Source organism: Callospermophilus lateralis, chromosome 16 (genome assembly GCF_048772815.1).
Source record: "Callospermophilus lateralis isolate mCalLat2 chromosome 16, mCalLat2.hap1, whole genome shotgun sequence".
Taxonomy (NCBI): Eukaryota; Metazoa; Chordata; class Mammalia; order Rodentia; family Sciuridae; genus Callospermophilus; species Callospermophilus lateralis.
The window spans coordinates 24842508-24870431 of NC_135320.1; the positions used below are offsets into that span (position 1 = coordinate 24842508).

General features: G+C 34.5%; 1 protein-coding gene across 9 annotated transcripts in view; it reads left to right on the forward strand.

Annotated features, from left to right (window-relative positions):
- Pde7a (phosphodiesterase 7A) overlaps nt 1-27924 on the forward strand; it is a 105515-nt gene that overhangs the window by 47778 nt on the left and 29813 nt on the right. For 7 of the 9 annotated variants that reach the window (XR_013088923.1, XR_013088921.1, XR_013088924.1 and 4 more), the window contains exons 2-3: nt 11127-11187; nt 14125-14208. Coding sequence is in view for 2 of the 9 variants with exons in the window: in XM_076835933.1 (XP_076692048.1) it covers nt 11127-11187; nt 14125-14208 (145 nt within the window). In the remaining 7 variants the exon portion in view is untranslated. Of the gene's footprint in view, nt 1-4897; nt 5068-9480; nt 9544-11126; nt 11188-14124; nt 14209-27924 lie in introns of those variants that run through there. The other 2 variants (XR_013088925.1, XR_013088927.2) reach the window with 2 other exon arrangements.

Genomic DNA, 27924 nt, shown 5'->3' on the forward strand with positions numbered 1-27924 from the left:
CTACTATAAGAAGATCCCCTGAGCTCAGGACCTCAAAGCCAGCCAAGGCAACATAACAAAACTGTGCCTCTTAAGAGTCTTAAGGCCTTTGAACTGAGCTAGCTGGGCATTACAAACCCTGTCTCTTAAAAAACAAGCAAAGAGGGGTTGAGGTTATAGCTTAGTGGTAGAGCGCTTGCCTCGTACACATGAGGCCCTGGGTTCAATCCTCAGCACCACATAAAAATAAATAAAAATTGTGTCCATCTATAACTAAAAATTAAAAAAAAAAACCCAAGTAAACAACAACAAAAACTTCAAATTTTAAAACTCATTTCTATTTTTCTATACATACATAATTTATTTATGTCAAAATGTAGACAAAAGCTTTTTAGTTAATTTTGTAATTCAGCATGCTGATTTATCCTTTATATTTTGTATGCATATTTGATATACTTTTGTCTGAGCTCCATTTGGGTGAATAAACTGTGGATCAGGACAGATCAAAAGAAAAATTCTGTTAGTTAACTCCAGATTGTTCTACTAGTTGGACATTAGGTACTTATCTCTTGGTGTTGGTTTGGTAGGAGTCTTCCTAACTGGTATGGGGCTCACATTGCTCTTTTTTTGTTCTTAAGCATGATACCAGAGACTTTGTTTGTAGCCTTGTTGCCGTTAAGGTATCCAAGCCTGTGACTTACAGTACACCATTGTGTGCTCCTTTTCTATGTTCAACCTCTGCAGTTATGGGTTTTACACTATTGTATTTTTCCTTTTGGAAATAGTGTCAATATTTTCCAGTGTGTTTTGTGACAATTTTTTATAGTTTTTAAGATATATGAGCAGAGGTTTAACAAGCAGATCTTGTAAGTCCCTTGATATCATAGGGTGATGTTTTTCTGGATCAGAAGACTTGAATATTTGTGAAATGTCGAGGTGTTTTATTGTTTCCCAGGAGGAATCGCATACCTGTTTCCTCAAATATTGGGATACTGTATTATATACCAGAAATCTTAATTCACAGCTCTAAGTCAATGTGACAGAAGGTGAAGCTCTGGTTACCATATCTTTAATTTTTTTTTTTTTTTTGGTTAAAGAAGCTTTGCTTTTTTCTCAGTTTTATAGTTCTTGAAATTCATACTGTTTGAAAAATTACAAACCCTGGTTTTTTAATAAAAGAAACAAACACAGACTTTTACTGTGATTTATTTATTATTCAAATGGCCTAGAATCAAAGTGATAAAAGTACAGTTGGGGGTTTTTACTATAGTGTTCACATTTTTTATCATAAATTTAGTTATAATTTTCTACAGACACTATATTTGTATAAAGAACTCTGTGATAGGCTATTTCTGTCCATTGGATTCCAAAATTATAGACAATGATGTCAATGCAGATGAGGTTCGCCTAATTTGGTCAAGAGAGGGACATGCTGAGTCTCTATATGGGTAGTTAAAGGCCATTGCCAAGATTGACAGGTGTCCTGTGGGTGGCAGAGTCCCAGGGATAAATTTGCTCTTGGATTACTTCTCTTAAGAAACAATGATCAAAGTCATACCTTTTTTCTATTGATCAAACCTAAAATAGGTTGGTTTTTAACTTAGTTTTTCAGATATTAGCCTTATAAACCCCAGAAAGATAATAAAGTTTTATACTTTGTTCTTGTAGTACAACTTTGGGAAAATTTAACTGTAACCTCTGCAGTAATTTTGCTAGGATAATCAACTACTTATTATCTTGCTGTGTTTCTCTAAGGATTTGAGACAATAATTAATACAAAAAAAGTTTATTAGTGTAAAAGAAGCAACTATTTGGCAACAGCCTTTGGGTTTTTTTTTTTTTTATCTTACTGAAAATTAAGGAGCCCTATAACTTATGAAGATAAGTTAGTACTAAGTGTGTCTCAAAATAAGAATTGGTTTTAAAGCCACTAGGTTCATGACATTCAAAAAGTTAAGCATACTACTTTAAGAAAATTGTGTCATCTGAGATTTTTGTAATATTTGAGTAATGTAAATGTGTCATTAGCAATGGAAACTTTGTGATTTTAGTGTGAACTCTTTTAATTTATATAAAAAAATTTCTGATCTGAGAGCATTTTGTTTCGATTATTTCTGTATTATAGTGTCAGAGATATAGTAGAAATCTGAGAACTAGATGCTGGGGAACCATCTTAGGGAGCCAGCCTGTTAGCTGGTGTGGAAAATGAAAACTAAGAGCCTAGTCCTGCTAGGGGTCAGGGAAGGTTTCCCAGGCGTCTAACTGGAATAGTGCAAGCTCCCCTCATGGACTGATGTGATTACAGTTAGGCTTGGAGTCGAGGTGAAGCTAGAGTGGTTAGGGCATTATCATTTTTAGATCTTAGATATTTTTAAAATTTGCTAAAATTTAAGGAAAGCCCACTCTGAGCTAGCTATTCCTTCACAGATATGTTTAACTTCTATGAAGTGGAGGAAGAGAAGACACAGAGAGATGGTGATTTGCTCAGGGTCACTGAGCTCATGGCAACGAAAAAATAGACCTACACACTCATCTTCAAGCCCACTAGAGTTATGAGATGGCAAAACTAATCTCAACAGAAATGGAGTGTAGCTCAGTGGAAGAGCACTTGCTTAGGAAGTACGAAGCCCTGGGTTCAATCCCCAGTACCACAAAATAAATCTCACCAGAACTTTGGGAACTGCCTTTCTTACTGTTTTATTTCTTCTCTGTATCTCAGTTTTAATTTCTCCCTCCTCTCCCTTTCAGTCTTTCTCTTTTAGACTAAAATACAGATTCTTATGCTTACTCTTAGCCAAAGAGACATTTATAAAAATATCTTAAGTGTACAAAAAAACAGCAATTGTATTTGTGACAGTATTTGAGCAACCACTGGCTCTGGCTGCACAATCTCCTACAAATGAGTTTTGGGCTAAGACACACTCTGCTGCTTTGTCCTGTTCCCAGGCATCTTTGGAGTTTGACTGCTGAAACCATAGTGGGCTAGGGAGATTACTCAAAGACCCCAACACTGACATGTCAACCTGGTCTCATGACAAAATGAAAACATTGATTGGTATAAGGATTAGCATATTAAAGTTTGTTAGTCCTGTAGCAAGAAGTGAAAAGTTTTCAATTGAGGAAAATTTTGATTAAGATATGTGAATTTTTTTATGCTTCAGGTTGACAGGTATAGAATTCTTTTATTATCTTTGTACTGAGGATGGGATAATGAAATTAGCATGAGTATTTGAACTACTCAGGCTCTATTCAAATATTCTGGAATCATCATTTGTTTACTGTGGATATGCAAATGGCTTTTGTCTCCTGATGGACTGCTGTCCATGACACAAGTCTCTCAGTCCCATGTGTGTAAGTTTAAGCTGTCCTCATCTCTCTCCTAGACCTACCTCTGCAATGGAAGCTGAATTGCCTTAAAACACCTGCATTCACTGACTGAAGTAGTCTTTCTAAAATCAAGTCTGCTACTACTTCAGCAGGATGAAGACAGTACACCTTCGTGAGGAGGCCTCTGGTGATTCACAGAGGTCTCGCCTGGGTTCCCCACTGCTCCAGCCTCGTCTGGCCCTGCCCTCCTGCGCTCAGATTGCCCTGGTCTTCTGTCTTTTCTACTTGCCTTCCTTGGTTTTGTCTCCTGGGCCCAGGCTCTTCTTTGGTTTGCAAGACCATTCTTCCCATCTTTTTCTATTCTTGCTCCGTAACAGGGAAGTTTCTGACACTCTGAAAACAAGTTCCTCACCTCTTAACTAGGTCAGACCCAGACTTTGTTGGCAGTTTCTGTGAACCTTATAGCTCTTGTTAAAATTGTAATTTCCAGTTTGTTTAATTTAATTACTGTAAATTCTAACTAAACAAGGGAAGGAGCTTTTTACTTAGTGCTTTTTTTCAATGATTTCATCCTTGCCATTGGGTACACAGCCTGGCACATAGTAGCAGCTAGTAAATATGCTGAACCCTTGAATGAAAGTTCATAAAAGGCTTTTTCTCATCAATACTACCCAAGACTGTGTAATGAACTGCAGGCTTTTGAGGGGACAAAGCCATCTGCGTATCCACAGTACACAAATGATGATTCTAAAATATTAAAAAGAGACTGAATAGTTAGTAGCCGCCTACTACTATGGATGGTCATGAAGATGGGTGAGTAGAGGCATAGTCTGTGATTAGATGGCTCACTCAGTCACGAGAGTAAGACTTATACCAAAAATGTTAAGATATTAATGAGATTGCCAAGTGGTTTTGAGAATAATATAATTTTAGTTATTTGAAAATGCACTATTAATAGCTGATCTTTGTCAATAAATCCTGAACGAGTGAATTATAATGTTAAGTAGCACAGAGAATATTTATGACAGCCTCTAATATTCATGAAGTGATTCTAGCTCCAAAGGAAATAAAAAGTTGAAGAAATTCAATGTTAGAAGTTGAAAAGAGTAAAATACATTAATATCTTCAAATGCAAGGATTATGTCTGCGAAACTGGCCTATGTGGAAAGAATGAGGACATTTTTAGTCCTGCAAAGTATTTTTTGAAAATTGTTTCAAGACAATGGGAGTTCATAACCCACTTGAATCAAAGTGTGAAATATGATATATCAAGAACTATGTAATGTTTTGAACAACCAACAATAAAAAAAAAAAAGAAAAAAAAATCAAGACATTCTCTTAGTATTAAGATTGTAGGAGTGTTTGGGGCTAGCCTGAGATCCCTTCTGTCTATATTTTGGGAGATTGTTAGGTCAGCTAGGGTTTTCCCCCCTCTTCCAGCATTACTTAAGCTGTTCTACTCTAGCACTGGGGTTGTGGCATTAAGCATGCCATGGATAAGAAGCCTGGCTGGGCAGTGCATTCTCAAAAGTCAGGTGCTTACTGTTGGAAGGCAGCTGCTTGAGGTTCAAGGCAGTTAGTGTCCCTCTCTTCTGCCTGGGGACAACTGGTTGTTTATCAGACTCCTGAGAAGTCTTCCTTGCTCATTGCTCACTGGTGAAGGAGAGAGAGAGATTATGCAGCAGGCTTTTGATTGATTCAATGGGAATTACATTGATCTGGTGTCTGGCCTTGGTTCTTATAAAGTGGATCACTTCTAAGGTAGGCCATCTTCACTCTTAGGATTGTGATATCAACCATTAATGTGCATATTTGATAGGAATAAAATAGGTAATTTTCTTCTCCTTTTGCCTCAGTTTCTATTTCTCTGATTAAGAGAGCCAGAGTTTTTTTCTGCAAAAGGCTTAAAATTACTGTTTGCAATTTTTATTCTTACCTCACTTTATTCCTCTTCAAGTTTTTTTTAAATGGTGTTATTCCTGAGTATCAAAGTAGCTTTCTTTAGTTTCATTCCCTTAAAGAAGTTCAACTTTAAGTTTATAAAATAGAATAATTTAGGCTTTTGGCTATACATATTTTAAACATTTTTTTGAGAATGTTACTGATGCTTGACTATTCAACATATAATTATTGAGGATTTCTAAACAAAAATAAGCTTTTTAAAAACTTAACTCACCCTCTGTCATATTCTCTTGAAGGTCTTTCTGCTGTTAAAACATATGCCTTAACTATAATATATTGACAGAAGAGTAACTGTTTTTGAAGTTGAATTCTGAACATCAGGCTGCAGAAATTCTTGATGAAATGTTAGCTAGCTGGTTATTATTTAGACAAGAATAAAAAATAAGAAAATATTTAAGATTATACTATTTGAAATTATTTTTGCTTTACTTCTAAAAAGAAAATTATATCTTTCATCCATTATGCCACTTTTTTCTTTCTGTATTAAGAAATTGAAAAGTATTAACATAAAATTTAAAAAGCTATCACTATTTGCTGAGTAACACTTTGCTGAACAACATAGAGCTTTTATAAAGTTAATTTTCTTTTTCAAGTAAGACTTTCACATCTAAGCAAAAACATTTTAAGTGTGTTTCTTACTTGGAGTGGTCTTCTTTTCTTAGTGAATATGATTGAAGCACAGTATACTCAAATTAAAAAAAAAAATTCTGGTGTATTAAAAGTTAAGAATGAATTTTATTGCATTGGCAGTTATTTACCTGTTTTTAAAGGATTAGCTTGCCAGGTTATACAAGGAAGGTCAATTTCATGTTAATGATGCATTAGGCGAATTATGGATGTTTTTGGAGTCTGTACTTTTTAATGCATCACCAAAAATGTAGAAGAATGCTAATATTTTATTTTTTTAAAAAAAAGAATAGGAAGTGGATCAATGCAATATTTGAATTCTTTGGACATTCAAACTACAATGTGTTTTTCTAGTACATGTAAGATTAGTATATTCTGAAAATGCTCATTTTGCCTTATCAGAGAAAACTGGTTTTAGAATTTTGGCTGTGCTTCATCTATTGCTTGTGTGATACTGTCTTTTGGTATTGTTACCAAGCATTTTAACTAGTGCTACTGTGTTTAAGCCTTGTAGCCATTAGTTTATTAATCTGCAAAATGGGACTAATAAAGCCCACCGTATAGAGTTCCTATGAGAATTAAATGCGATATTGTATGAAAGCACCAGCATCATTTTCTGTTGTTACTTTTACCATGTAAGAAAATACACTTGCTTTTGTGAGCTAGATCATACAGTGGAAAACTGAACAAAGTAAAAACAATGTCACTTTAAATGTCTTTACTGGGTTTTAAAACTTCTGTCTGTAAAAGTTATGTATTAATGAATACTGGGAACAACCTTAACTCCTTTTCTCATTTACCTTCAAGTCAAATCTTTATAGAAGAATGGTTCACCCTGTTTCAAGGTGATCAAGTGTCTTACCAGGGCCCACGGAACGCCTATGAACATGGCAGTGAACTCTTCGGAACCTTAACGTTTAACTTGTTTATGCTGTGGCTGTCAGTTTCTGATTAGCTCAGCCTCGCCCATGCTTTGACCTATACTAGTTTGCTTTACAAGCTGTTCCCAGAATGGCTAAATTAGAAGAGTCACGAGTAGAAGCCTCAGTTATTTCCATTCACTGGTGAGGTGAGGTGGGAATGTGGATGGTAGCCCAGAGTGCTTTGTGACTGATGTGTGACATAGGATTTTGATGAAATTTATTTTACTATTTTTATTAAGAGTAAAATTTCTTAGTATACATTTTTTTGGTATTAAAAATTGTGTTTTGCCTTTTAAACACAGTATTTGACCACATAGTATCAGCATTTCTGACAGCTTTTTGTTCATTTCATTTCAATTAAAAAGATTTAACCAATTTAAGGCTTCAGAGCAAGACCATCCTACTGATTTTTTTTTTAATGACAGCAGAATGCATTTTGATTCCTTGTACACAATTGCAACACAACTTTACATTTCTGTGGTTGTACATGATGGAGCGTCACACCATATGTACAGTCATACATGTACCGAGGGTAATGATATTCATCTCATTCTACCATCTTTGGTGTCCCCATGCACCCTCCCTACCCTCACTCCCCTTTGCCCAATCAAAGTTTCTCCATTTTTCCCATGCCTCCCCTCTCCCCGTTATGGATCAATGACCATCTTTAAAGGAATGTATGTTAAGTTTGTACAATAGTCTTGGTGTATAGAACACATATAATTTTTTAAAGCAATGTGATTCTAACATGGAAGTAAAACTTTATTGTTCCATTTCATAATTTATAGTATATTTTTCCAAAATGGATTATTTTAGATCACTTAGCAAGATAACTTAATAATATTCATCTTAACTTCTCAGTCATATTCATTAAGAAAAGAGGATGCTTGGATGTATGAAACAAGCATGCTCAAAGTGTTATGCTTAAATGTGAATCTTACACACCAGGCATTAAAATCTTGCTTGAAAAAGAACATTAGTGCATGATTTATCACTCAGGTTGTGTTTGTTGATAGGGGTGTGTGTGTGTGTGTGTGTGTGTGTGTGTGTGTGTGTTTATACATGCACACACAGTGCTGGGGATTGAACACAGTGGCCTTGTGAACACTAAGCATGTGTTCTACCACTGAGCTGCATCCTTGGCCCTTACATACCTATTTTCAAAGACTGTTCTTTAAAAAAGAAATTTTTTTTTTAGTCTCATTTGGATTCATTTAGTAAAAACTGTTATGTACCTCAGTATACCTTTTAAGCTAAGTATTTGTTGACCTGTCTTAGGTTAGTATTTTATCATTAACTGAATAACTTGAATATTTGCACATCCCTAAGAAATTTGTTAATATATACTAAAAATTAAATTCTACTTTCATTGCCAAGCTTTTGCTAAGATTAATATAGGTCTTAGCATCTTAATATCTAAATTAGTGATTATATGAGTCTAAAATCATTTACCTTAAAATAAATTTAGTATGCCACAGATAAATGATAATCTAGATTATTTATGTTCATTAGTTGGTTTTTGGTAGAATGCTGTTCTATTTTATAGAGAAGTGGTGTCAGTTTTTTTCATTGTTCTCAATATGTGAGGTAATAAATGAGAGTTTGCTTTCCTAATTAGTGGTTATTTTAGGAAATACCCTTCCTATATTAAAAAAATAATAATGCTGGCCACTCTTCTAAAGAAGACTATTAGAGGTATCAGCCTAAAAATTTGTTTTCACAGGCTATTGAACTACATTGTCACTGGACATTACCAGATTGATAGGTACTGATCATGACAAACTATTATATAATGATATCTGTAGTTTCCATAATATGTTTGAATTGATAGAAATATTTCTTTCCATCTATGCCCTGTTCAGGATGTTAGACTTACCCTCTATTATAACAGTATTTAGGGGAGGCCCATAATGTAATGAACTAAATATCTCCTGAAGGGGATTGGAACAGCAGTCAGGAGTGGCTCCTTTAAGCATCAAGTGATGTTAGTGGCTGTACACTCTGGAATATACAGTTTCCCTTGAAATAGTGCAATGTCTTCCTTAGCTATTCCCTTGTTGGGAGATGTGTTAAGCATGACGTCAAGGGTATATTCTGTATGACTTAGTTCCTTGGGATTTGAGGTCATGCTTTTTTCTTGTAGGTGATTTTAACTTTAAAATTCATCTGTTTTGTGAATATGTAAGAACTGTGTGTGCTACAAAATTCAAAAGGTACAAAGATATATACAGTAGAAAGTCTTCCTCTTACCTCTCTATCCCTTAGTATCCTTGGAGAATATTAGTTTTGGTAGTTGGAATTTTATTTTTGTTTGAAATGTTTGTTTCTCTTAAATTTCGTGCACTGTTTTTCTTTTCCATGAAACCATGTAAAGGTTTAATTGAAATGTTCTCTTTCAAGGATATAACTTAAGGTTTGGGGGAGTTGTTTTGCATACCAGATTTAAGTGAGAACGTCAAATAAAGTAAATTTTCTTTATGATTTAAAAACTTGATTTTTTTTTTCCCCTTTGACATTTGTAGACATACAGTTAGGGACTGTAAATTGCATGCTGGAGTTTCTTTCTTCTTTTGGTACCAGGTATTGAACCTAGGAGGCTCAACCACTGAGCCACATATCAGCCCTTTTTATTTTTTCATTTTGAGACAGAGTCTCACTAAGCTCCTCAGGCTGGCTTCCAACTTTCGATCCTTCTGCCTAGCCTCCCCAGCTGCTGGGATCACAGGTGTGTATCACTGCCCCTGATTGTGCTGGAGTTTTTTCTGAGGAAAGAATATCATTTACCTTATAAATCAAAATGTGATCTTATGGCTTTAATGTGTATTTCTTTTGTTAATAAGGTTGAACATCTTTTCTTTTTGTTTAATGGTTTGTTATTTATTAAATGTTTAGTATTTTCTTCACATATTTTAAATCTTGTATTTATTTATTTACTTATTAATAATTTTAGTTGCAGATGGACACAATACCTTTATTTATTTTTATGTGGATCGAACCCAGGGCTTACATGTGTGAGGCAAGTGCTGTACCACTGAGCCACAACCCTAGCCCCTAAATCTTATATTTAAAATATACAAAATCACAATACAATTTGTTTGTTTTTTTCTATTGACTATTTCCCCCATTTCTTTGCAGTGTCATACCACTTTTTATATTAATATTGCATAGTGCTGGTTTCATTTATTGCTGCTTTTTAAGAATTTCTAGGTCTTTTAATTTATGGATTACTTTTGGTGTGCTAGGCACTGTGCTGAATATTGGGATTTGTTCTGTATCTGGATACAGAAATGAACAAAGTTCTTGTCTCCACAGAGCTTAGATTTTTAATAGGAAATTTGGTCCAATCTTCCAGACTTTTAAAATGTATGCATTTATATTGATCCTATTGTTAATTTATTCATCAATTTATTTATAAATTATTCATTTACTTGCAAAAAACACATTATTAATTTATGTATCATATATTTATTTAGAGTTTACTAAATGATAGGTTCTGCTTTAGGGTAAAAGCTATTCTTGGGGAGTAAAGCAGAGAAGGCTCTTGCTTTTGTGGAGCTTCTCTTTTAGTAATAAGCAGCCAGGATAACATAAGCCAAGTACCACACAGAGGACTGAGGAAAGGAGCTGTGGAACAGGCTGGCTCTCAGGGAGCTTTAGATTTGGTAGTCAGGGTATGCCCACCTGAAGAGATGACATTCATCTAAGCCACGAGAGACACAGGGACAGTGATTGCAGTGTACCAGGATAGAGGAACAGGTCAAGTGCAAAGGTGAGACATTTGAGAAAAGTTGAGAAGAGCCAGGAAGGCCAGCATGGCCACATCACAGTGGTGAGGGAGGGAGCTTACAAGAGGACAGAGATGTGTGCAGAATACCAAAGGCTCTGGAAATCAGAACCTAGAGTTTAGAACTTACTCTAAGTGTGATGGGGAGCCATTGGAGGATACTAAGCAGGAGCTGAAATGTTCCCTCTTGATTCTATGTGAAGAGAGGACTGGGGGCCAAGAGAAGGAGCTGGAAAAGCAGCAGATTGCCTTTCTCCTTCCTTTTCCATTTCATATTTCCTGCATGTTAGTCCCAAATCTTTTTCACTTTGTATCTACTTTTATGGTAGTTCTTAGTTATATTGTATTGTGTTTGTCTTTCCCCTAACTAGAGAATTCCAGAGCAGATTCCATATCTAATTTCCTTTTGTATTATCAACTTCTCTTGCACAATGTTTCACAAATAATAAATGCATGTTTGTTTAATTGAATTTTAGATCAATTTCATTGTTGTGTATTAAAATATATGCTTTTTTTTCCCCTAGAGGCGTGGAGCTATTTCTTATGACAGTTCTGATCAGACTGCGCTGTACATTCGTATGCTAGGTAAGCACTAATTTATTTTGTATCAATGTTAGTTAAATTATCATGTTATTTGAGGTAGAGTTATCTTTCATTAGGTAGCTTTCATCACTGGTTATAGCAGAAATTATTAATTTCACTGAAATTTAGAATCTGGAAGCCAATATTGAATGTGATATGAATAAAGGAAAGCATTCTTCATGAAAAGTAGTATTATAGGGTTGCTTCATATTAAAGAGATGATTGCCAACATGGATGAAGACAAGTCCATGAAATACCTGATTAGATAGTCCTGTTGCTGCAAGTGTTTTGTTTTCAGTTGTCTAGCAAGGAAAACCATTTGTCTTCTTTTAGTCCTAGTGCTTAAATTTTTGATGTATTACTCAATTTTATAGGTAAATTACTTATATATACTTCTCGCTTCATTCATACACTCCACAATCCCTTCTTTTTAATTCATACTATCGAATATGTATATTCAGGTCCCAATAGGAAAATTTTCTCATTTTTTGTTAGAGGAATCTTCCTGTGGCTCTTCTCATCTCAGAATTCCTCCCTAACTTTAAGATACTGAGCACTGAGCCATCCTTATTTTTTAGCTACCTGTTTGTTCTTTGCTTCCTTCACAAATTGCTTTTCATACTCTTCAGTCCAAATATTCCCCAAGGCCCTCTTATTCCTTTTTTCTCCTCTTTGATTTATCTTGTGTATCTCACCTGCCTCAATTCTGTTCTAAGGGCTGGGGTATAGCTCAGTAGTAGAGCATTTGTCTAGCATGAGCAAGGTCCTGGGTTCAATCCCCAGCACCACTAAAACAAATTCTGTTCTCCTTTAGAATATACTTTTTTCCTCATGAATGTTCAGCTTTTTCCTCTTTACCATCTCCACTTCTAGAAACATGTTTAAGATTCTCCTATCCTTAAAGCAGAGTTTCAGACTCACATTTTCTTTAATTTTATGGACCATCTCCACATGGGTATGTTATGAATACCTCGTGCTTAACGCATCTGCAAATTGATTTTGTGTTCCACAGGTCTCTTTGGTGGTCTTTTGCCATCTCAGTAAATAAAACTTCATTCTCCCCATTGTCAAGTCAAAAACTTAAGAGTCATTTTTTATTTCTCTTTCTTATATACTCCACATCTAATTTATGAGCAAATCCTCTGGGCAGACACCTGCAAAATACATGCAGAATCTCACCACCCCAGCGTTGTTACCAGCCCAATCTAAACCATGGTTGTTGCCTCATCTCTTGAACTTGTTCCTTGACTGGCCTTCCTACATTCACCCGTGTGCCTCCACTGTATTCTAGTCTGCAGCCAGAAAACCTTTTCAGACAAAGCTAAGTCATCTTACTCTTCTGTTCAGGATCCTCCGATGGTTTTCTGAGAGAACCAGCTACAGCTATTACAATGACCACAAAGGCCCAGTGTGATCTGGTCCTACTGCCTCTCTGACCTCACCTCCCAGGAGTTCCCTCACTTCTAGAAACATGACATGCTGACATGCTGGTCTCTGCCTGTCTTGGAACATGCCAAGCATGCTGCTTTCCTAGAGTGTTTATACTTGCTTTTCCTTATGCTCTGAAACCTCTCACTTCTGATAGTCTTGTGGTGCACTGTCTTACTTCCCTCATGTCCCTGCTTGTTTTCAATGGGGACTTCCCTTCACATGTTTGAATCACTGCCCTCCCCCCCATTTCTCTTTAGTGTTCTCCATGTAATGTCTTCCATAGAATGAAATTGTATATTTGCTTTATTATTTGTTTTATCCCATAAGAAAAAGTTCATGAGGATAGGGACTTTTTGTATTTTGCTTACTGATATATGTGGAGTGCCAGATGTGAGGAGCACTTTTTTGTCACACACGAAAGAGGTGATTAGATCTTATGAGTTGGAGTTATGGTAGATGGAATGAACCTGGAAGGAAGTAAGTGATGTTCTTACGTAGAGAAACAAAGGGTAACAAAATTGCAAGAGCACAGGAGATGGGACTGAAGACTTGGGGTTAGGAGATTGAAGGTTGTAAAAATGTAATGGGAAGACTGCTGTCTTTGGAATCCACAAGGCTAGGTTTAAATCTTTGCTCACTGTTTACATTAACGTTGTGGCAGGGAACATTGCTATTTAACTTCTCAAAGTTCAGTTTCTGCATCTGTAAAATGTGGATGAAGATTCCTTTGGCTCTTTGACTAGAGAACTAAATAAAGCAATGTCTGTAAGACAAAAAGAGTGCCTTGTATATGGTTGGTATATAAATGTTTCTGTATAGAGAAATGAGTCTGTCCGAAAGTCACATGAGTACATGTAGGAACAACGCTGAGCTTGTAAACACCAAAATTTAAGAACCAGCTAAAGACCTTGGGTTGAAACTGATTATGAGAAGAGAGAAAGAAGATTGATCAAATCAAATACATAGAGGAAAGTATAGTAACATTATAATTTATTGCACATTTGTGAAATTGGAAATTGCTTGAGAACAGGTAATGTATTTTCTATTTTTCATATCCCTTATAGCCCATGATATGGTGTGAGACATAGAGTGACTTTTAAAAGTTTGTTCTGAAGATTTTCTGTCTCCTGTAAAATAGATTTGGTTTCCCAGTGTTTTTTTTTTTTCTTTTTTCTTTTTTTGTAAACTTCACATGAGTAGCAAGGTATTAGATTGGATTATCATGCACCTGAGTCATCTTTCAGAAAACTAACTTTAAAATATAGATTATAAGAACTATTATTAGTGTAGGAGTACTCTAAAAATAATTCTCCTTATCCAGACTTAAAACTTGGTGCTGAAAATTTGTGAACTCCTTCAAGTAAATCAGCTCTTAACTTCTTGCTCCATATGTATCATTAATGGGATACTTCTTATGGATGTGATGCCATATGGGCCTCTTTTTGCATGTGGGAGCTTCTTCACAAATGACAGCCTTCTAAACTTACTTCTGCTCTTAATTCTATCCAGGAGATGTACGAGTAAGGAGCCGAGCAGGATTTGAATCAGAAAGAAGAGGTTCTCATCCATATATTGATTTTCGTATTTTTCACTGTAAGTGTTGGCAGTCACAAATGTTTCTTTTAAACTTTCAAAACTAATTTAGATTTTCATAATATTATGTGGTTTTCCAAATGGAAACAATACAAAAAACAAAAATTATTTTGTGTTTGGGATTTTTAAAAGCATTTAGGTCATAAGTGACACTATATTTCTGGATGTTAACAAATGCTTAATATTTGCTAATTGGAAAAGGGGGTATTAGGGGCTGGGGTTGTAGCTCAGTGATAGAGTGCTCGCCTAGCATGTGCGAGATCCTGGGTTTGATCCTCTGTACCACATAAAAATAAATAAAGGTATTGTGTCCAACTACAACTAAAAAGTAAAATATTAAAAAAAAAGAAAAGAAAAGGGGTTATTAAAATATTAACACTGTTTTAGGGCTGGGGATGTATAGCTCAAGTGGTAGAGTGCTTGCCTCACATGCACAAGGTTTAATCCCCAGCACCACACACACACACACACACACACATGCTCACTATATAGATAGATAGATAGATAGATAGATATCTAGATAGATAGATAGATACTTTTGTTTTAGTTTCTCTTTTATAATTTAACTGTGAAATTACTTTAGTGTATTCATTTCTTTTAAAATGTTTTTTAAGAAGTAATTTTTATTACAACTGATTTGTCTCTACTACTTTAAACAATGTTGTTATATGAATGATATTTTATAAAGGTATTTCAGTAGTTTAATAAGGTGTTACCATTTTATGTGAAAATGCACATCCCTTCAAACATCTTGGTAAAATGCATATTTTAGAAGCAAAAATTCTATGTGTGTCTATCCCATAATGTAGGAAAAGGGAAAAAACAGAACTTCTAAACCCCTTAAATATTAAGTACATTAAATCTGTTTCTGGAGGAGTTCCACTTTTGGTCATGTTGGGTAAAGTAATTTGGATTAACACCCTAACTGAAAAAATGAGAAAAACTGGATAAAATATGAAAAACATGTATTCAGTGTGTCTAAATATTAATAATAAGGCAGAGAGATGAGTCTGGCTTTTCAGACCACTCTTTCCCTGAGTAGCATGTGCTGATTCTGAGAAAGGTTGATAAGAAGCACAACAGAGCTTTCGATGGACACTTAAGGCTAGAGAAGCAAAAACAAGTATTTAAGCCCACCAAGGTTATGGGGTGGTTAGGTACTGGTAAACCCTTCATGCTTAGGTTGGAACCCCAAAGTGCTACCCACACTCTAGAAATAAATGCCAACTTTGAACTATCTCAGTCACAGATTATAGTTGATCCATGACTAATACTTTCTGCTTAATGAGGGAAAGAAACGTTACTTGTCCCTCAAGGTTGCTAGCCTCAAACACAACCCTGAGATATGGCCCAGGCTAAATATTCATCAGGACTTTGTATTCTTGGCACATCTCTTAAGAATGTGCATGGACACTTGGGACCTTGGTGAAGGATTACCTCTTCCACTAGTAATAAATGCCTCCAAAACTTATTGTCATAAAACAATCACCTTTTTTATGCATATGACTCTAAGAATCAGGAATTCACTCAAATCTATCATATTTGACTTACCTTTGCTGGATGACTTCTTGCTCTTTAATTGGGAATGGCTGGAATGCCGGTACTAGGTCCATATGCCTGGGGCCATGGTTCTCTTCATGTCATATCCTGGGGCTGGAACCCTCAACATGGTTTCTGCACTCTTAGGTCTGGTGTCAGCACTAGGAAGGCTGGAATTGCTGGGGCTGACCAGCATTTCTCTTTCCATAAATGGCAATTTCAGGGTAGTTGGACTTCTTTTTCCCAGTACTAAGGGTTGAACCCAGGGCCTCACATACAATAGGCAAGTGCTCTACCAGTGAGCTGCAGCCCCGGTCCTTGTTTAAATTTTATTTTGAGACAGGGTCTCACCAAGTTGGCCAGGCTGTCTTTGAACTAGTGAGCTCCTGTCTGAGCCTTCCAAGTAGCTGGGATTAGAGGCTTGCAACACCATGCTTAACTATAATTAGACTTCTTACATGGGAGCTGCCTTTTCCCAGAGAAAGTATTTCAAGAGAAAGAAAGTGTAGGAAATTTGTTTCTAAAGGTCTGGGCCTGGACCCTGCAAAGCATTATGTTTCTGTATTTTCTTGATCAGCCATGTCACACAGCTTGCTCAGACTAATGGAGAGAGGATGTAGGCCACAGTTACCAAAGAGAAAACAGTTGAAAGTTTTTAAATCCTCCTTCTTTAATCTGGCACAAAATTTGTTGATAAAGAAACTTAGGTTCTATAAGGAGGAGAGATAATCTCACAGAAGCAGTCTTTGAGGAGACAATGGCTGAGAAGTCTTTACAAAGTGATAAAAGACAGTAAGGCATAAACTGACTGTGGTGGCGCATGCCTGTAAACCCATTGGCTCAGGAGGCTGAGATAGGCGGATCATAAATTCAAAGCTAGCCTCAGCAACTTAGTAAGGCCCTAAGCAATTTAGCAAGACCCTGTCTCAAAATAAAATATAAAAAGGGCTGGAGATGTGGCTCAGTGGTTTAGTGCCCCTGGGTTCAATCCCTGGTACCAAAACAACAACAACAACAACAAGACATTAAGGCATAGATTTACGAAGCATTATAAATCTCAAAAAGAGAAACATTAAAAGAAACCCATATTACATATTGTACACTATTACATAGTGTAACTGTAAATACTGAAGTCAAAAAGAAAATATTAAAGTTGTGAGAGAGAAAAAAGTCACCTTCAAAAGAGTAGTTATGAGATTGTCAGAAGCAGATTGTTTCATTTTCTTTTTTTCTTGGGGTCCTCTAACTTGAGCCACAATTTATAGGGTGTATTGATTTCAGAGGTAACTTCATCCTCTGCATCCTGGGTGGTGGTGGTGGCCACACAGATGAGTTGGTGGGGTAGGGCTGAGGCAAGGTAGTTCATTTACAAAAGAACTGAAATGCTAAAAGACAAAGGAAAGATAGCTCTGCTGTGCTAGAAAAACTAAATAACCGTCAAACTAAAATTTTATCCACAAACTTCTACAGAGTAGAAGGAAAAAGACACACTTCATAATTATTATGTAAGGCCAGCAAGGTTTTTATATTAACTAACTGATGTGGATACAACAAGAACAGAAAATTGCAGCCAAATCACTCATGGATATGCATAACATAATTGAATTAAATCTGTAGTATATTAGAAGACTAACATATTTTGACCCAATTTGTGTTTTCTAGGATTATAAGGTTGGTTTAATATTGAAAAGTCAATCAGTGTAATTTGGTACAACTTTATAGGAAACTGTAAGACATAGAGGAAAATTAAATTGACCAAAATAGAGACATATACCATTGTTCATGATTCAGAAGACTAAATAGAAATGTCAGTTTTTCTCAAATTGACCTGTGTATAGGTTTAGTAAAATAATAATAAAACTCACTATTTTTTTCCTAATGGAATCAACAAGCTGATTCTAAAACTTATATAAAAGATTGAAAAAGTCAAGAATAACTCAGACAATCAGGAAAAAGAGCTGTTATAGGATTTGCTTCTCCTGGATATCAAAATTTATTATAGCATATAATAACTAAATTAGGATGATATTAGTTAAAGGATTGACAAATGGGAATAATGGCACTTTATGGAGTCCAGAAACACATCCACACATATTTATGACAAATGTGGTAATGTAGATAGTACTGTTCACCTTCTATCATTACCTTCTATCAGATGGATGTCCTTATGGAGAATAATGAATCTGAATTCGTACCAGACATGAAAAAAATCAAATTTTGATGCGTTAACTTTGCCAAATTGTGCTGATAAGTCAGATAAGATGAGGAATAAGAATTGATATAGCTATGGGAAGATGGTGGTAGGGAAGCCTGAGATAAGAGTGGATATAATTATGAGAGAATAGAAAGATAGGAATTAGAGATAGCAAGGACAGACAACTTTTTTTTAGAGACTTACATTGCAAAGGGGAAAGAAAGAGAGTAATGACAGGGGAAGTAGAATCACTGAAGCTTGAAATTAATAGCAAAGTTAGAACACAGTTGAAGACTGTTTAGCTTACAGGACAATTTGTAACCTTGAAATATTTATGTTTATGAGAAAGAATGAACTAAGTCAACTAAGTAGTCCAATCAAGAAGTAAGAAAAAGAATAACAAAGGATACCTAAGAATAGGTGAAGAAAGCAACTAGTAAAAATGATAAACAGAATATAATGAATTAGACAACTAAAATAAAAATACTGAGTTTATAATAAATTGGTAATTAACTTAAGAAAGGATTTAATGAAGTTAAGATGCATACCCAAAAATTATAGGGAAAGGCCCAACAGATATAAAGAAAATTAAGGAATCAAAATAGTCTATTTTAGCATGACTCTAAAAATACATTTAAATAGCTGTATGATCCAGAAAATTTTCTTGAAAGTTGTAGTTTATCTTATCAGAACTGAATGAAAATAATTCACCAATTGTCAAGATTTGTGGGGCACCTGTGAGGTTAAAACTGTTTTCATAATAATGCTAAGATGTTAATTTGCCTTTCTTACTCTTATTCTCTCACACAGGTCTAGTGGAATTTTCTGAGGCTACAAAATGTGTGATATCTCACATTCGGTATAATAGCAGATATGAGAAATAGCCATATATTGAAGAGATTTACAGAAATGTAAAATAGTATCTTTCTTCCCTCCCTCACTTTTACTTACTTACTTATTTATTTTGATGAGCTCTTGCTCTGTTGCCCAGACTGGCCTGCCTAGAAACTCAGCTTCGTGGATCCTCCTGCCTTAGCTTCTGGAGGAGCTGGAACTGTAACAGTAACAGGCATGTGCCATTGTGCCTGACTTTCATTAAATTTTTCTTTATTTTGAAAGACAGTTTTTTTTTTAATTAAAAATTATTTTGTTTATATTAACATGTTATGGGCTTATTGTTATTTTTAAATGAAGTAATAATATGTTTCAATTTTTAATTAATCCTATATTCATTTCCATCAAAATAAAAACATATCTGAAAAAATTAATAGAAATTAAATAAAAGATTGGCTTCAAATTTATAGTAAATAAACAGAAGTAATATTTTTATAAGTCTCATTCTTGTTCTAATTTGCATTTGTTTGATAACTACTGATTCAGCACTAGCTCACATGTTTACTTAATAACTCTATATTATTTTACTATGAATTTGTTAAAGCTTTAACAAATTAAGGCTAATCATTCCACAGTTGAGAAAAATAATTTTAATACATAAAGCAGGAGATACTTCTAGTGTACAAAATTAGAAAAGTGCCAAATACTACTAATTGTCAAAGAAAAAGCTACAATGAAAAACTTTAACCTCTTAAATTAGCAGTTTTTTAATTTTTTTTTAAAGATAACTCCTAAAACTGGCTTGGGTAAAATAAATTTTCTCTCATACATAATTAGTACTAGTGGAAAGTGAAGTTTCAGTTGGGAGAACAAATTATAATTTGTAATTATAAGCAATACTTATAAATTGCCCTTAAAATCTTCATAGTAATAACTCCATGTCAAAAATAACAGACATTTGTGCTGGAGATGTGGTACTTAGTGGTAGAGCACTTGCGTAGCATGTGCCACAAAAAATAAAAATAAATAAGTAATAAATATTTACACATTTGCAAATTTATTTTTTAATTAAATAACAAACATGTATACATTTACATATTTTTAAAAATATTTACATATTTTAAATAAAATTTCTGTATTTTGAATTTTAAATATGAGATACTTATATAGTAAACTTAAAATTTTTAATTTTTATCATGGTAAATATCAATTACCGTACTCACAAAAACTAAAGTTATTTGGAGTAGATGATAAACACTTTTCAAGAGTATAAAGGAATCCTCAAAAACAACATGTTAAAGAAAGTCACATTAAGTGTTCTCTCTCAAAGCCTGAGGGCCAGAGATGCAGCAGATTCTTCCAGATTTTTTTCAGAGATTTTAAAATTCTTTCAGATTACAGAAAAGAAACAATGTAGCTTTTTTAGAAGCAAGTACAATATTTTCACTGTAAATGTCAGTAAAAAAAAACATTCTACAACTATTATCGAAAAGAATAAAAGAATAATGCTTCCTTCTTAGAGCGGGAAGCAAGAATGAATCAATATATAGGTTTTTTTCCCCATATAACAATATAGTGGAAACTGGCGACAAAAAATTGGTTGCTTCTGAGAGGGAAACTGGGTGGCTTTACAACATGGAAGGGAAAAGAAACTTTTTGTTGTGTACCTTTCAAATTTTGATACATATAAATGTTTATGCCTTGGAAAGTTTAGATTAAAATATTTGATAAACAAGGATAGACTAGGATACCAGTAAGAGAGTGAAGTCTAAACATTGGTATCAATATGAATGAAAGTACAGTTGTATTTGAGGTTTCTAATATGTCCCCTGATTTTCACTAAATTTAGTAAAATAGAGGATTTGGGAAATGTAATTGTTTATAAAGTGTTGGGAGTTTTAAATGGGGAATATATGAGATATTTTGGTGGGGTGGAATGTTAGAAATGATCAAATTATTGAAAAGTATCTAATGGAACAAAAATAGTATGTGTACTTTCTAAATCATTAGGAAATCAGGAACACATAGTATGAGTCTGAAGGACAAGATAAGAGACATAAGACTAAATATATTGATGGTGATAACAAAGGCAAACAGGTTAGATATTCTGAGATAAAGATTCCCAGATAATAAATGTAACTCCATGACAAACAGTGGTCCAAAATAATACACTGCAGTATGAGGCTTGATTACCAGGGTTTGGTAATCCTGATCTACTGATATGAGAACTTTGAAGTATAGTATCTTAGAAGAGAGGACAGCTCAGTCTTGAGAGCAGCTCGCTCACTGCCTTTTGGATCTCATTGTGCTATTTATCAAAGGTGATGAATATCTAAGACTTTAGGTTGTAGTTGGAAATTATCCTTGTAGAATGAGTTTCTTAGTTACAACAAAACAAGAATATCTGTCTTTATTTAAAATATAATTTGGAGGGGAGGAAAAAAAGGAATTTTTCTTTTCTACTGGTATAGTAGGATCTGCTTATCATACAGCTCAGAATTCCTTAAAATATTTAATCTAGTGTTTTTTTGTGAAATGTGATCTAATCAGGGATTGAGCACATGTTCCTGCTATGACTAAAACCTGTTACCTTTCTCCTCTTCTACTGACTTCTTTGTTTAGTTTTGTCTGAACTTGTTCTCTGCAGGAATTAACTTCTAAAGCTTGTCCTTAATTTAACCCTAGGCTTGAATTTCTGCAAGCCTGAGCTGCCTCAGACTTCATGACCAATAGTCACTCTTTTCTTTCCAGTTGTGAACCTCAAGGTTTTTTCCCTGTGTAGTATTTCATTTCCCCTCACACTAGTTGAAGATATTTTTTGTGGTAGCAAGGTTGTTTTGTATCTCTACTTTCCTATGATTGAAGTCATATACCCATTCATCTTCTATAATTTCAGACTTGGTAGAGTTCCCTTCACTTAAGCAACTCTGTACGATTGGTTTAAACCTTCAGAGGTACTAAAGCATCAAAATCTGTGGAGGTACTGAAGAATTAAATGTTTGTAATAAGCCCTTTTCCTTATTTACATATAATTTAAAATAATACTATTTTTCACAGTGACACAATAGCTTTACATACATGCTGAAATAAAAATAGTTTCTAGATGAAGGCCAGGTATAGTGGCACAAGCTGTAATCCCAGCAGTTTGGGAGGCTGAAACCAGAGGATCACAAGTTCAAGGCCATCCTTGACAACTTAATGAGACCCTGTCTCAAAACATTGAAAAAAGGATTGGGGATGTAGCTCAGATGTAAAATGCCTGCAGGATAGAATCCCCAATATCTGTCCTCTTCCCAAATAGTTAATATTCTGATCTTAAAATTCTGGATATGTGTATTAAATTCATTGAAACTAGAATTTTCTCTGCTTACAATGTCTCAACTCTCCTTTTCACTTTTTTTTTTTTTTTTTTTTGTATTGGGGATTGAACCCAGAGGCACTTAACCATTGAGCCACATCCCCAGCCCTTTTATAGACTTTATTTAGAGACAGGGTCTCACTGAATTGCTAAGGTTGGCTTGAACTCAAAATCCTCTGTCTTAGCCTCTGGAGCCAGTGGGATTATGTGTATCACCACACCTGTCTACTTTTTCACTTTTACCTAAATTTACTATGTATTACACTATTAATTTCTCTGTTGTAAAAATCTTGTGTCTGTTTTTTTCATTGCTTAAACCCAGTTTGTCATTAAATCCAATGTATTTTTGTATTCTAAAATAGCTGCCATGTTTATCTGCTCTCTGACCTCCTTATCTCATATCCTCCTTGATCTAGACCTTTATCACCACTGTCTGGGATCATTCTGGAGAACACCTAACCCTTGTCCTTACTTTCAGAATTTCTGTTCCTTGCTTCATCCTCTACTCTGCACCCAGGGTCAGATCTTTCTCAAGGGAGGGAAAGCTTAAATATGGGGGGAAATGTGTATATGCTGTTAGTATGTTTATTAAAATATACTAACAGCATATACATCTAAAGAAATTAGACATCCACACTGCAATATTGAGCTTTTCTTTGAAGATTTTTATATATACATAAGCAATGTTTGGGTGATATAATGAAGATGCATTCTCTAAAGAACCAGCTAGATCCAAGACAGCTTGTCAGGGAACAATTACAGGCCCCACTGTTAACTGCAAGCAGAACAATAATTTTATCTTGTAGATTACAGTTTGTGATGCCATGAGTTTTTGTGGTTTGGGTTGTGTTTTTGCCATAGCCCTTATTCTCTGAAGTACTGTACATTTATCTTCACAATAGGATTTGCCATAGGCCTTATTATTCAGCAAGTTTTGACTGAAGTGTCTTTCTAAAATGGGGCAAAAAATGTAGAAGAAAATCAGGTGAACATAGAAGCACACTAAACTGCAAAAAGCAATCAACTTAACTATTAAATGAATTAGTATCACAATAAGTTAAACAAAGAGTCAACTGAGGTGCAAGTGGTAGGAGTTCACTTAGAGACTCTGGAGAGGGCAGTTTGGCAGTAAATGCACTAAGCGATTTAAACATCGTTCCTCCTCTTTGGTTTTACCATTAGAAATACATGCAAAAGAAATAATCCTATATAAATGTTAAGCTACATGCAAAGCCATTCAAATTGGCCTTATTTATAATAGGAAAATGTGTTAAATTAATTAAAATGGAAAAAAATGGTGTTATTCACTGAAGTTTATAGAAATAAAGGACCAGAATGTTTATAACCCACCCTTAATGTTTAGAAAAATGAATTAGATCTACACACACAGGTAATGATAAAGCAGACATTATTAATGGAAAATCTCAGTAAAGAGTCCTCTTTGAATTGTTTCTATTTATTTAACTTTTTGTATTTTGAAATTTTCTCTAAAAAGTTTAAAAAGTGCATTATGAAATTAGAACCCATAAAAATCATAGTTTATATTAAGATTACATATTTGTTGATTGATATTAATCCAGTCCTCTGGTTGTTTACAAAAAACTGTGAGATCAGACTTTGGGAAGACATTTTCAAACTTGTTTGTATTCATGGTTGTAGAGGGTGGAGGGATTTTAATGATCATGAATTCTCTTTGCCAAGACATGTTTCTCAAGAATCTGGTATAAATCTGCAGTCAGAGTTAGTTTGGCAGCTTTGTCATAATGATTCTGCTTTAATTAATACATTCTATAATTTTTAAGTCAAGTATTGTCTGAGATTGGATCTGTCATAGAAAGCTCTTATTTTTAACTAGCTGTGTGTGTGTGTGTGTGTGTTTGTGAGTGATAGAGAGTGAGAGAAAGAGAGATACTCTAAGTATTCTCTTCATGCTAAAATAAAATTTTAAATAAATAAAAATTTCCCCAACTCAAGAGGGTTTGAAGTATTCTTTGACCTGTTTGTATTTTTATGAATTGCATCTTTTCTATTATAGCCCAAAAGATAATATTTATCATACATATTTACATAGTTTATGAGCTTGAAAAAGGGATTTTTCACATAAGAAAGTCATTGATCTCATTATTTTAGAATAGCCAGAAACATTCCTTGGAGTATTGTCTCAAAGTAATATTTTCTTTTTGGAGTGTTCTGCTTTATGATTTAATCAGAACACACCTATCAATGGGAATAATATAAGTAATTTGTATTAAAGCATTTGGAAGCTCTTAGCTTATAAAGATACTGTTAAAATTTTTAGATGCTCACATTAGTCAAAAAATTTTATTGGACCTTCTAGAAGGACGGTGATTTCTTACAAACAGACAGGCTCTGATGCAGTAGGAAAAGTGTCACAAGTAGTCCATAAGTATTTGTACTGTGCTAGTCTGTAAGGATTTATTTAGGAAACAAAAAGCTGAGTTGATGCTTCACATTTAACCTCTTTTCCTCTGGTCTGTTCCCCAAAGCTGTGCATAGAATCCTTCAATGAAATTCCCAAATTCAATGAGTACTACAGGATGAGCAGCAAATAAACTATCTCTAGCTCTTCAAAGTGTGTGATGATTTTCTATGCCCTAATAAAAACAAGTGTTGGTTGGACTTAGTGGTTTATTTTTTAGCTATGAGAAGCTTGATTAGTTTTTGACAAATATTTAAACTGAAAATGTTGGCATTAATACTTTGCAAGACCCAAACTTTTTAACTCCTATCTCATTTTTCAAACATCCCTACCCTTCAGACCAGCCCTGTCTCAGGGTATTCTTACCAATAAGGTGCAGATTTCTTGTCCTCCTGCATTTAATAAATATATTCTTCCCCACCCCCTATTTAAAAACTGGTGTTACAATTATACAGAATAGTAGAATTCATTGTTACATATTTGTACATGCACACGTTATAACAATATAATTTGATCAGTTTTGTTCCCCTGAATATTCTTTTTTTTCCTATAACTTTATTTTATTTATGATGGCCCTTAATTTTAAACTACTTAATCTCAACCATAATTTGGGGAAATTCTGTTCAAGTTTGAGGCACCTACTAATGATGAGCAATATGTAAACTAATAAATTGGAAGGAAAAGGTGATGAGGGGCGAGATAAAGGAGGGAGAAAGAAGGAAGTTGATCAATGGGAGAGAGCAACAGACAGAGTGCTGGGCTGACAGCACAGAGGTTTACCACAAAAGTAGTCTGGAACTTGTAGCTCCCCACGGTGGGGCTCCTTTGCGCCTCAGTGTGGTTCCATACTGTGGCCGCCTTACCTCACTGGGCTTTCTCAAGTTTCCACTTTCACATAACTCAGAAGAGAACCAAGGGATTCACCCATTTCTGTTTTTTGTTTTTTTTTTTTCTTTAGAATATGTGGCTTACATTTAGTAGGATAAAGTAAACCAAGAGATTCACTCATTTCCATTTTTTTTTATTTTGCATAAATGACTTACATTGAGTGGGCTAAAGTAAAAGTTCCAAATAGTCCTACAAAGATTTCTCTCTGTTTGGTTGGCTGTTCTCTTTAAAGTATTTTCAATCTTAAATTAATTTAACATAACGAAGTGAATTTCATGTTGATTTTTTTGTCAAAAATTCATTTCTTGTTTGCTCTAAATTTAGTAATTCTTGTAGTTACACTTTATCTTGGGCTTATAGAATAAAAAACCCTAATATTTTTAAATATAAAAGAATTATTATAATCCCATTCCACATGCCCACTTAGAAAGAGATTCTGGCTTGCTTATTAAATAGCAATGGAAGTTGTCAGCTTGACAGTTCTCTGCGTGGAATTTGCCAAAGCTCATTGACGTCATCCAGACCAGAGGGCACAATGTCTGCCAATGTCTGACAAGATGTAATACAAGGAATATGTTTCTTTACAGTTTTTTCACATCCACACAAATGTAGTTTTTTCCATTTCTTTTTTATTGGCACACAGTAATGTTCCAGTCCACATAAATGTGTTTTGCCCATTATCTTGAGCTCTTTATTCATTTTTGCACTGTACTCCACCCCATGCTAGGGTAGCAGGGGAACCATTCAGGATATTTACATCGTAGCCTAAAAGCTTTTAAATTTTGGCTTTTAGTTTTATTTATCTTTTTAGTCCAGGTCTCTGGTGGCTTCTGGCTCATAGTAGAGACTGAATGTGTTTTTATTGCCTTGAATTGACTAAAGTTGTATATCATCTACCAGTTAGATTTTATAAGGTCCTGTTTATAGTTCTTTAAATATAATCTGTATTAACTGTTAAACAAGTTCAGGCTAACCAGCTGCCTTTCCCCTGAGTCAAGTGTCTAATGTTGTCTCTCTTACAATGAACTACTATGAAAACACAAAATTTGCCCTAAATTTTCCTGCACTTCCTCATGTGCATTTGATTTTGATTTACTTCCTATCTCTCTAAGAGGGCTGTGTTGAACTTTATTGTTTCATAGTTAGTTGTATGCTCTGAAAGGACGTCTCTTTCTGTGTATCTTGAACTTTAAAGCTGGTTTTACTGACTTAGATTATCTACGTTTTTACTATGTGTAGTAACTCCCATGCAAGGAGGGGCAGCTTCCATTATATTTGGAAGCTTTTAGTGCTTCTTTTCTTCACTTCAGGCATAAAAGTTGTTGGCTTGGCATTTCCCTTATTCGTGCATTTTTTTATTAAGTATTTTATTTATTTTTTTTGTTAGCTTTTGTACTGTGCTGCTTGGTCATTCCTTTCCAATTCACAAGCATACTTTTTTCCAACCATTATTTGTTTGGTCTGCTACTGTGGCCGTCTGTCATTCATAATTTTAGTTTTTCATTCAAACTTGAGCATGCCAACCTACACTTAGAGCTGTGGTATTGTAGTCTAAGGTCATATTTTGTCTGGAGTTTCTGTTAAATTAATTTGTTCCCAATCATTTATTTGAATCATATCTAGTTGTTTCAAAAACAACATTTCCATAATTAAGTTCATGGAGATATTGCTGGAAACAATCCTCTCATGTCCTTTCCCCCATCTTTTCAATGAGCCACGTTCCTACCTCCTGTCTTTGACAATCCCCTTGCCAAAATGGTGCTTGTAAAGATCAACACTATCCTATTGACTTGCATCATGAGACATTCTGCACTATAGATGCGGATCTTTTAGAACTCATCTAGTTTCCAGGTGGTTCTGGAATGTCTACATTGGAAAACCATGGATTTTTGTTTCATTATTGTCCCAAATTTGGAAGAACAGAATGTTCTTTCTTCTAAATATCTTCTTTAACCTCATAGCAGAAATCAGGGAACTGATCTGGGTTGGACTAATCTTAATACAGTTTAATACTTGTTTAATTCTACTTGTATTTTGGAGAATTGGTGAAATTGGAAATTCAACTTCAGGCTTTATTTTGTCTCTTAGGTTTTGAAGGAAATGCTGTATTAAGACCTGTGTGCTTTCTTTCTCAGCTCACAATAAGGGAATTAAACATTTAATGAGTAAAAAGCTAAAGTTATGAGCATAAGAGTGATACAGTATAAGAGGGATACGGATCTCTAAGAATAAGAGTAATCTTTTTAGAGAGTTTTCTATCTCTTATTAAATCTTATCAAAGTGGATATTGAATTCTGCAAACTAATATTTTAAGAATTGCTTGAAGGAAAAATATTGGATGTGCATTTTAGTCTCATTAGTGTTGATATAATTTTAGATTATTAGCAACTCGTTTTTTATTTATAATGAAATTTACTGTATATTCATTTTAAGGTAATGAGACTGTATGCATATTTTGAAATC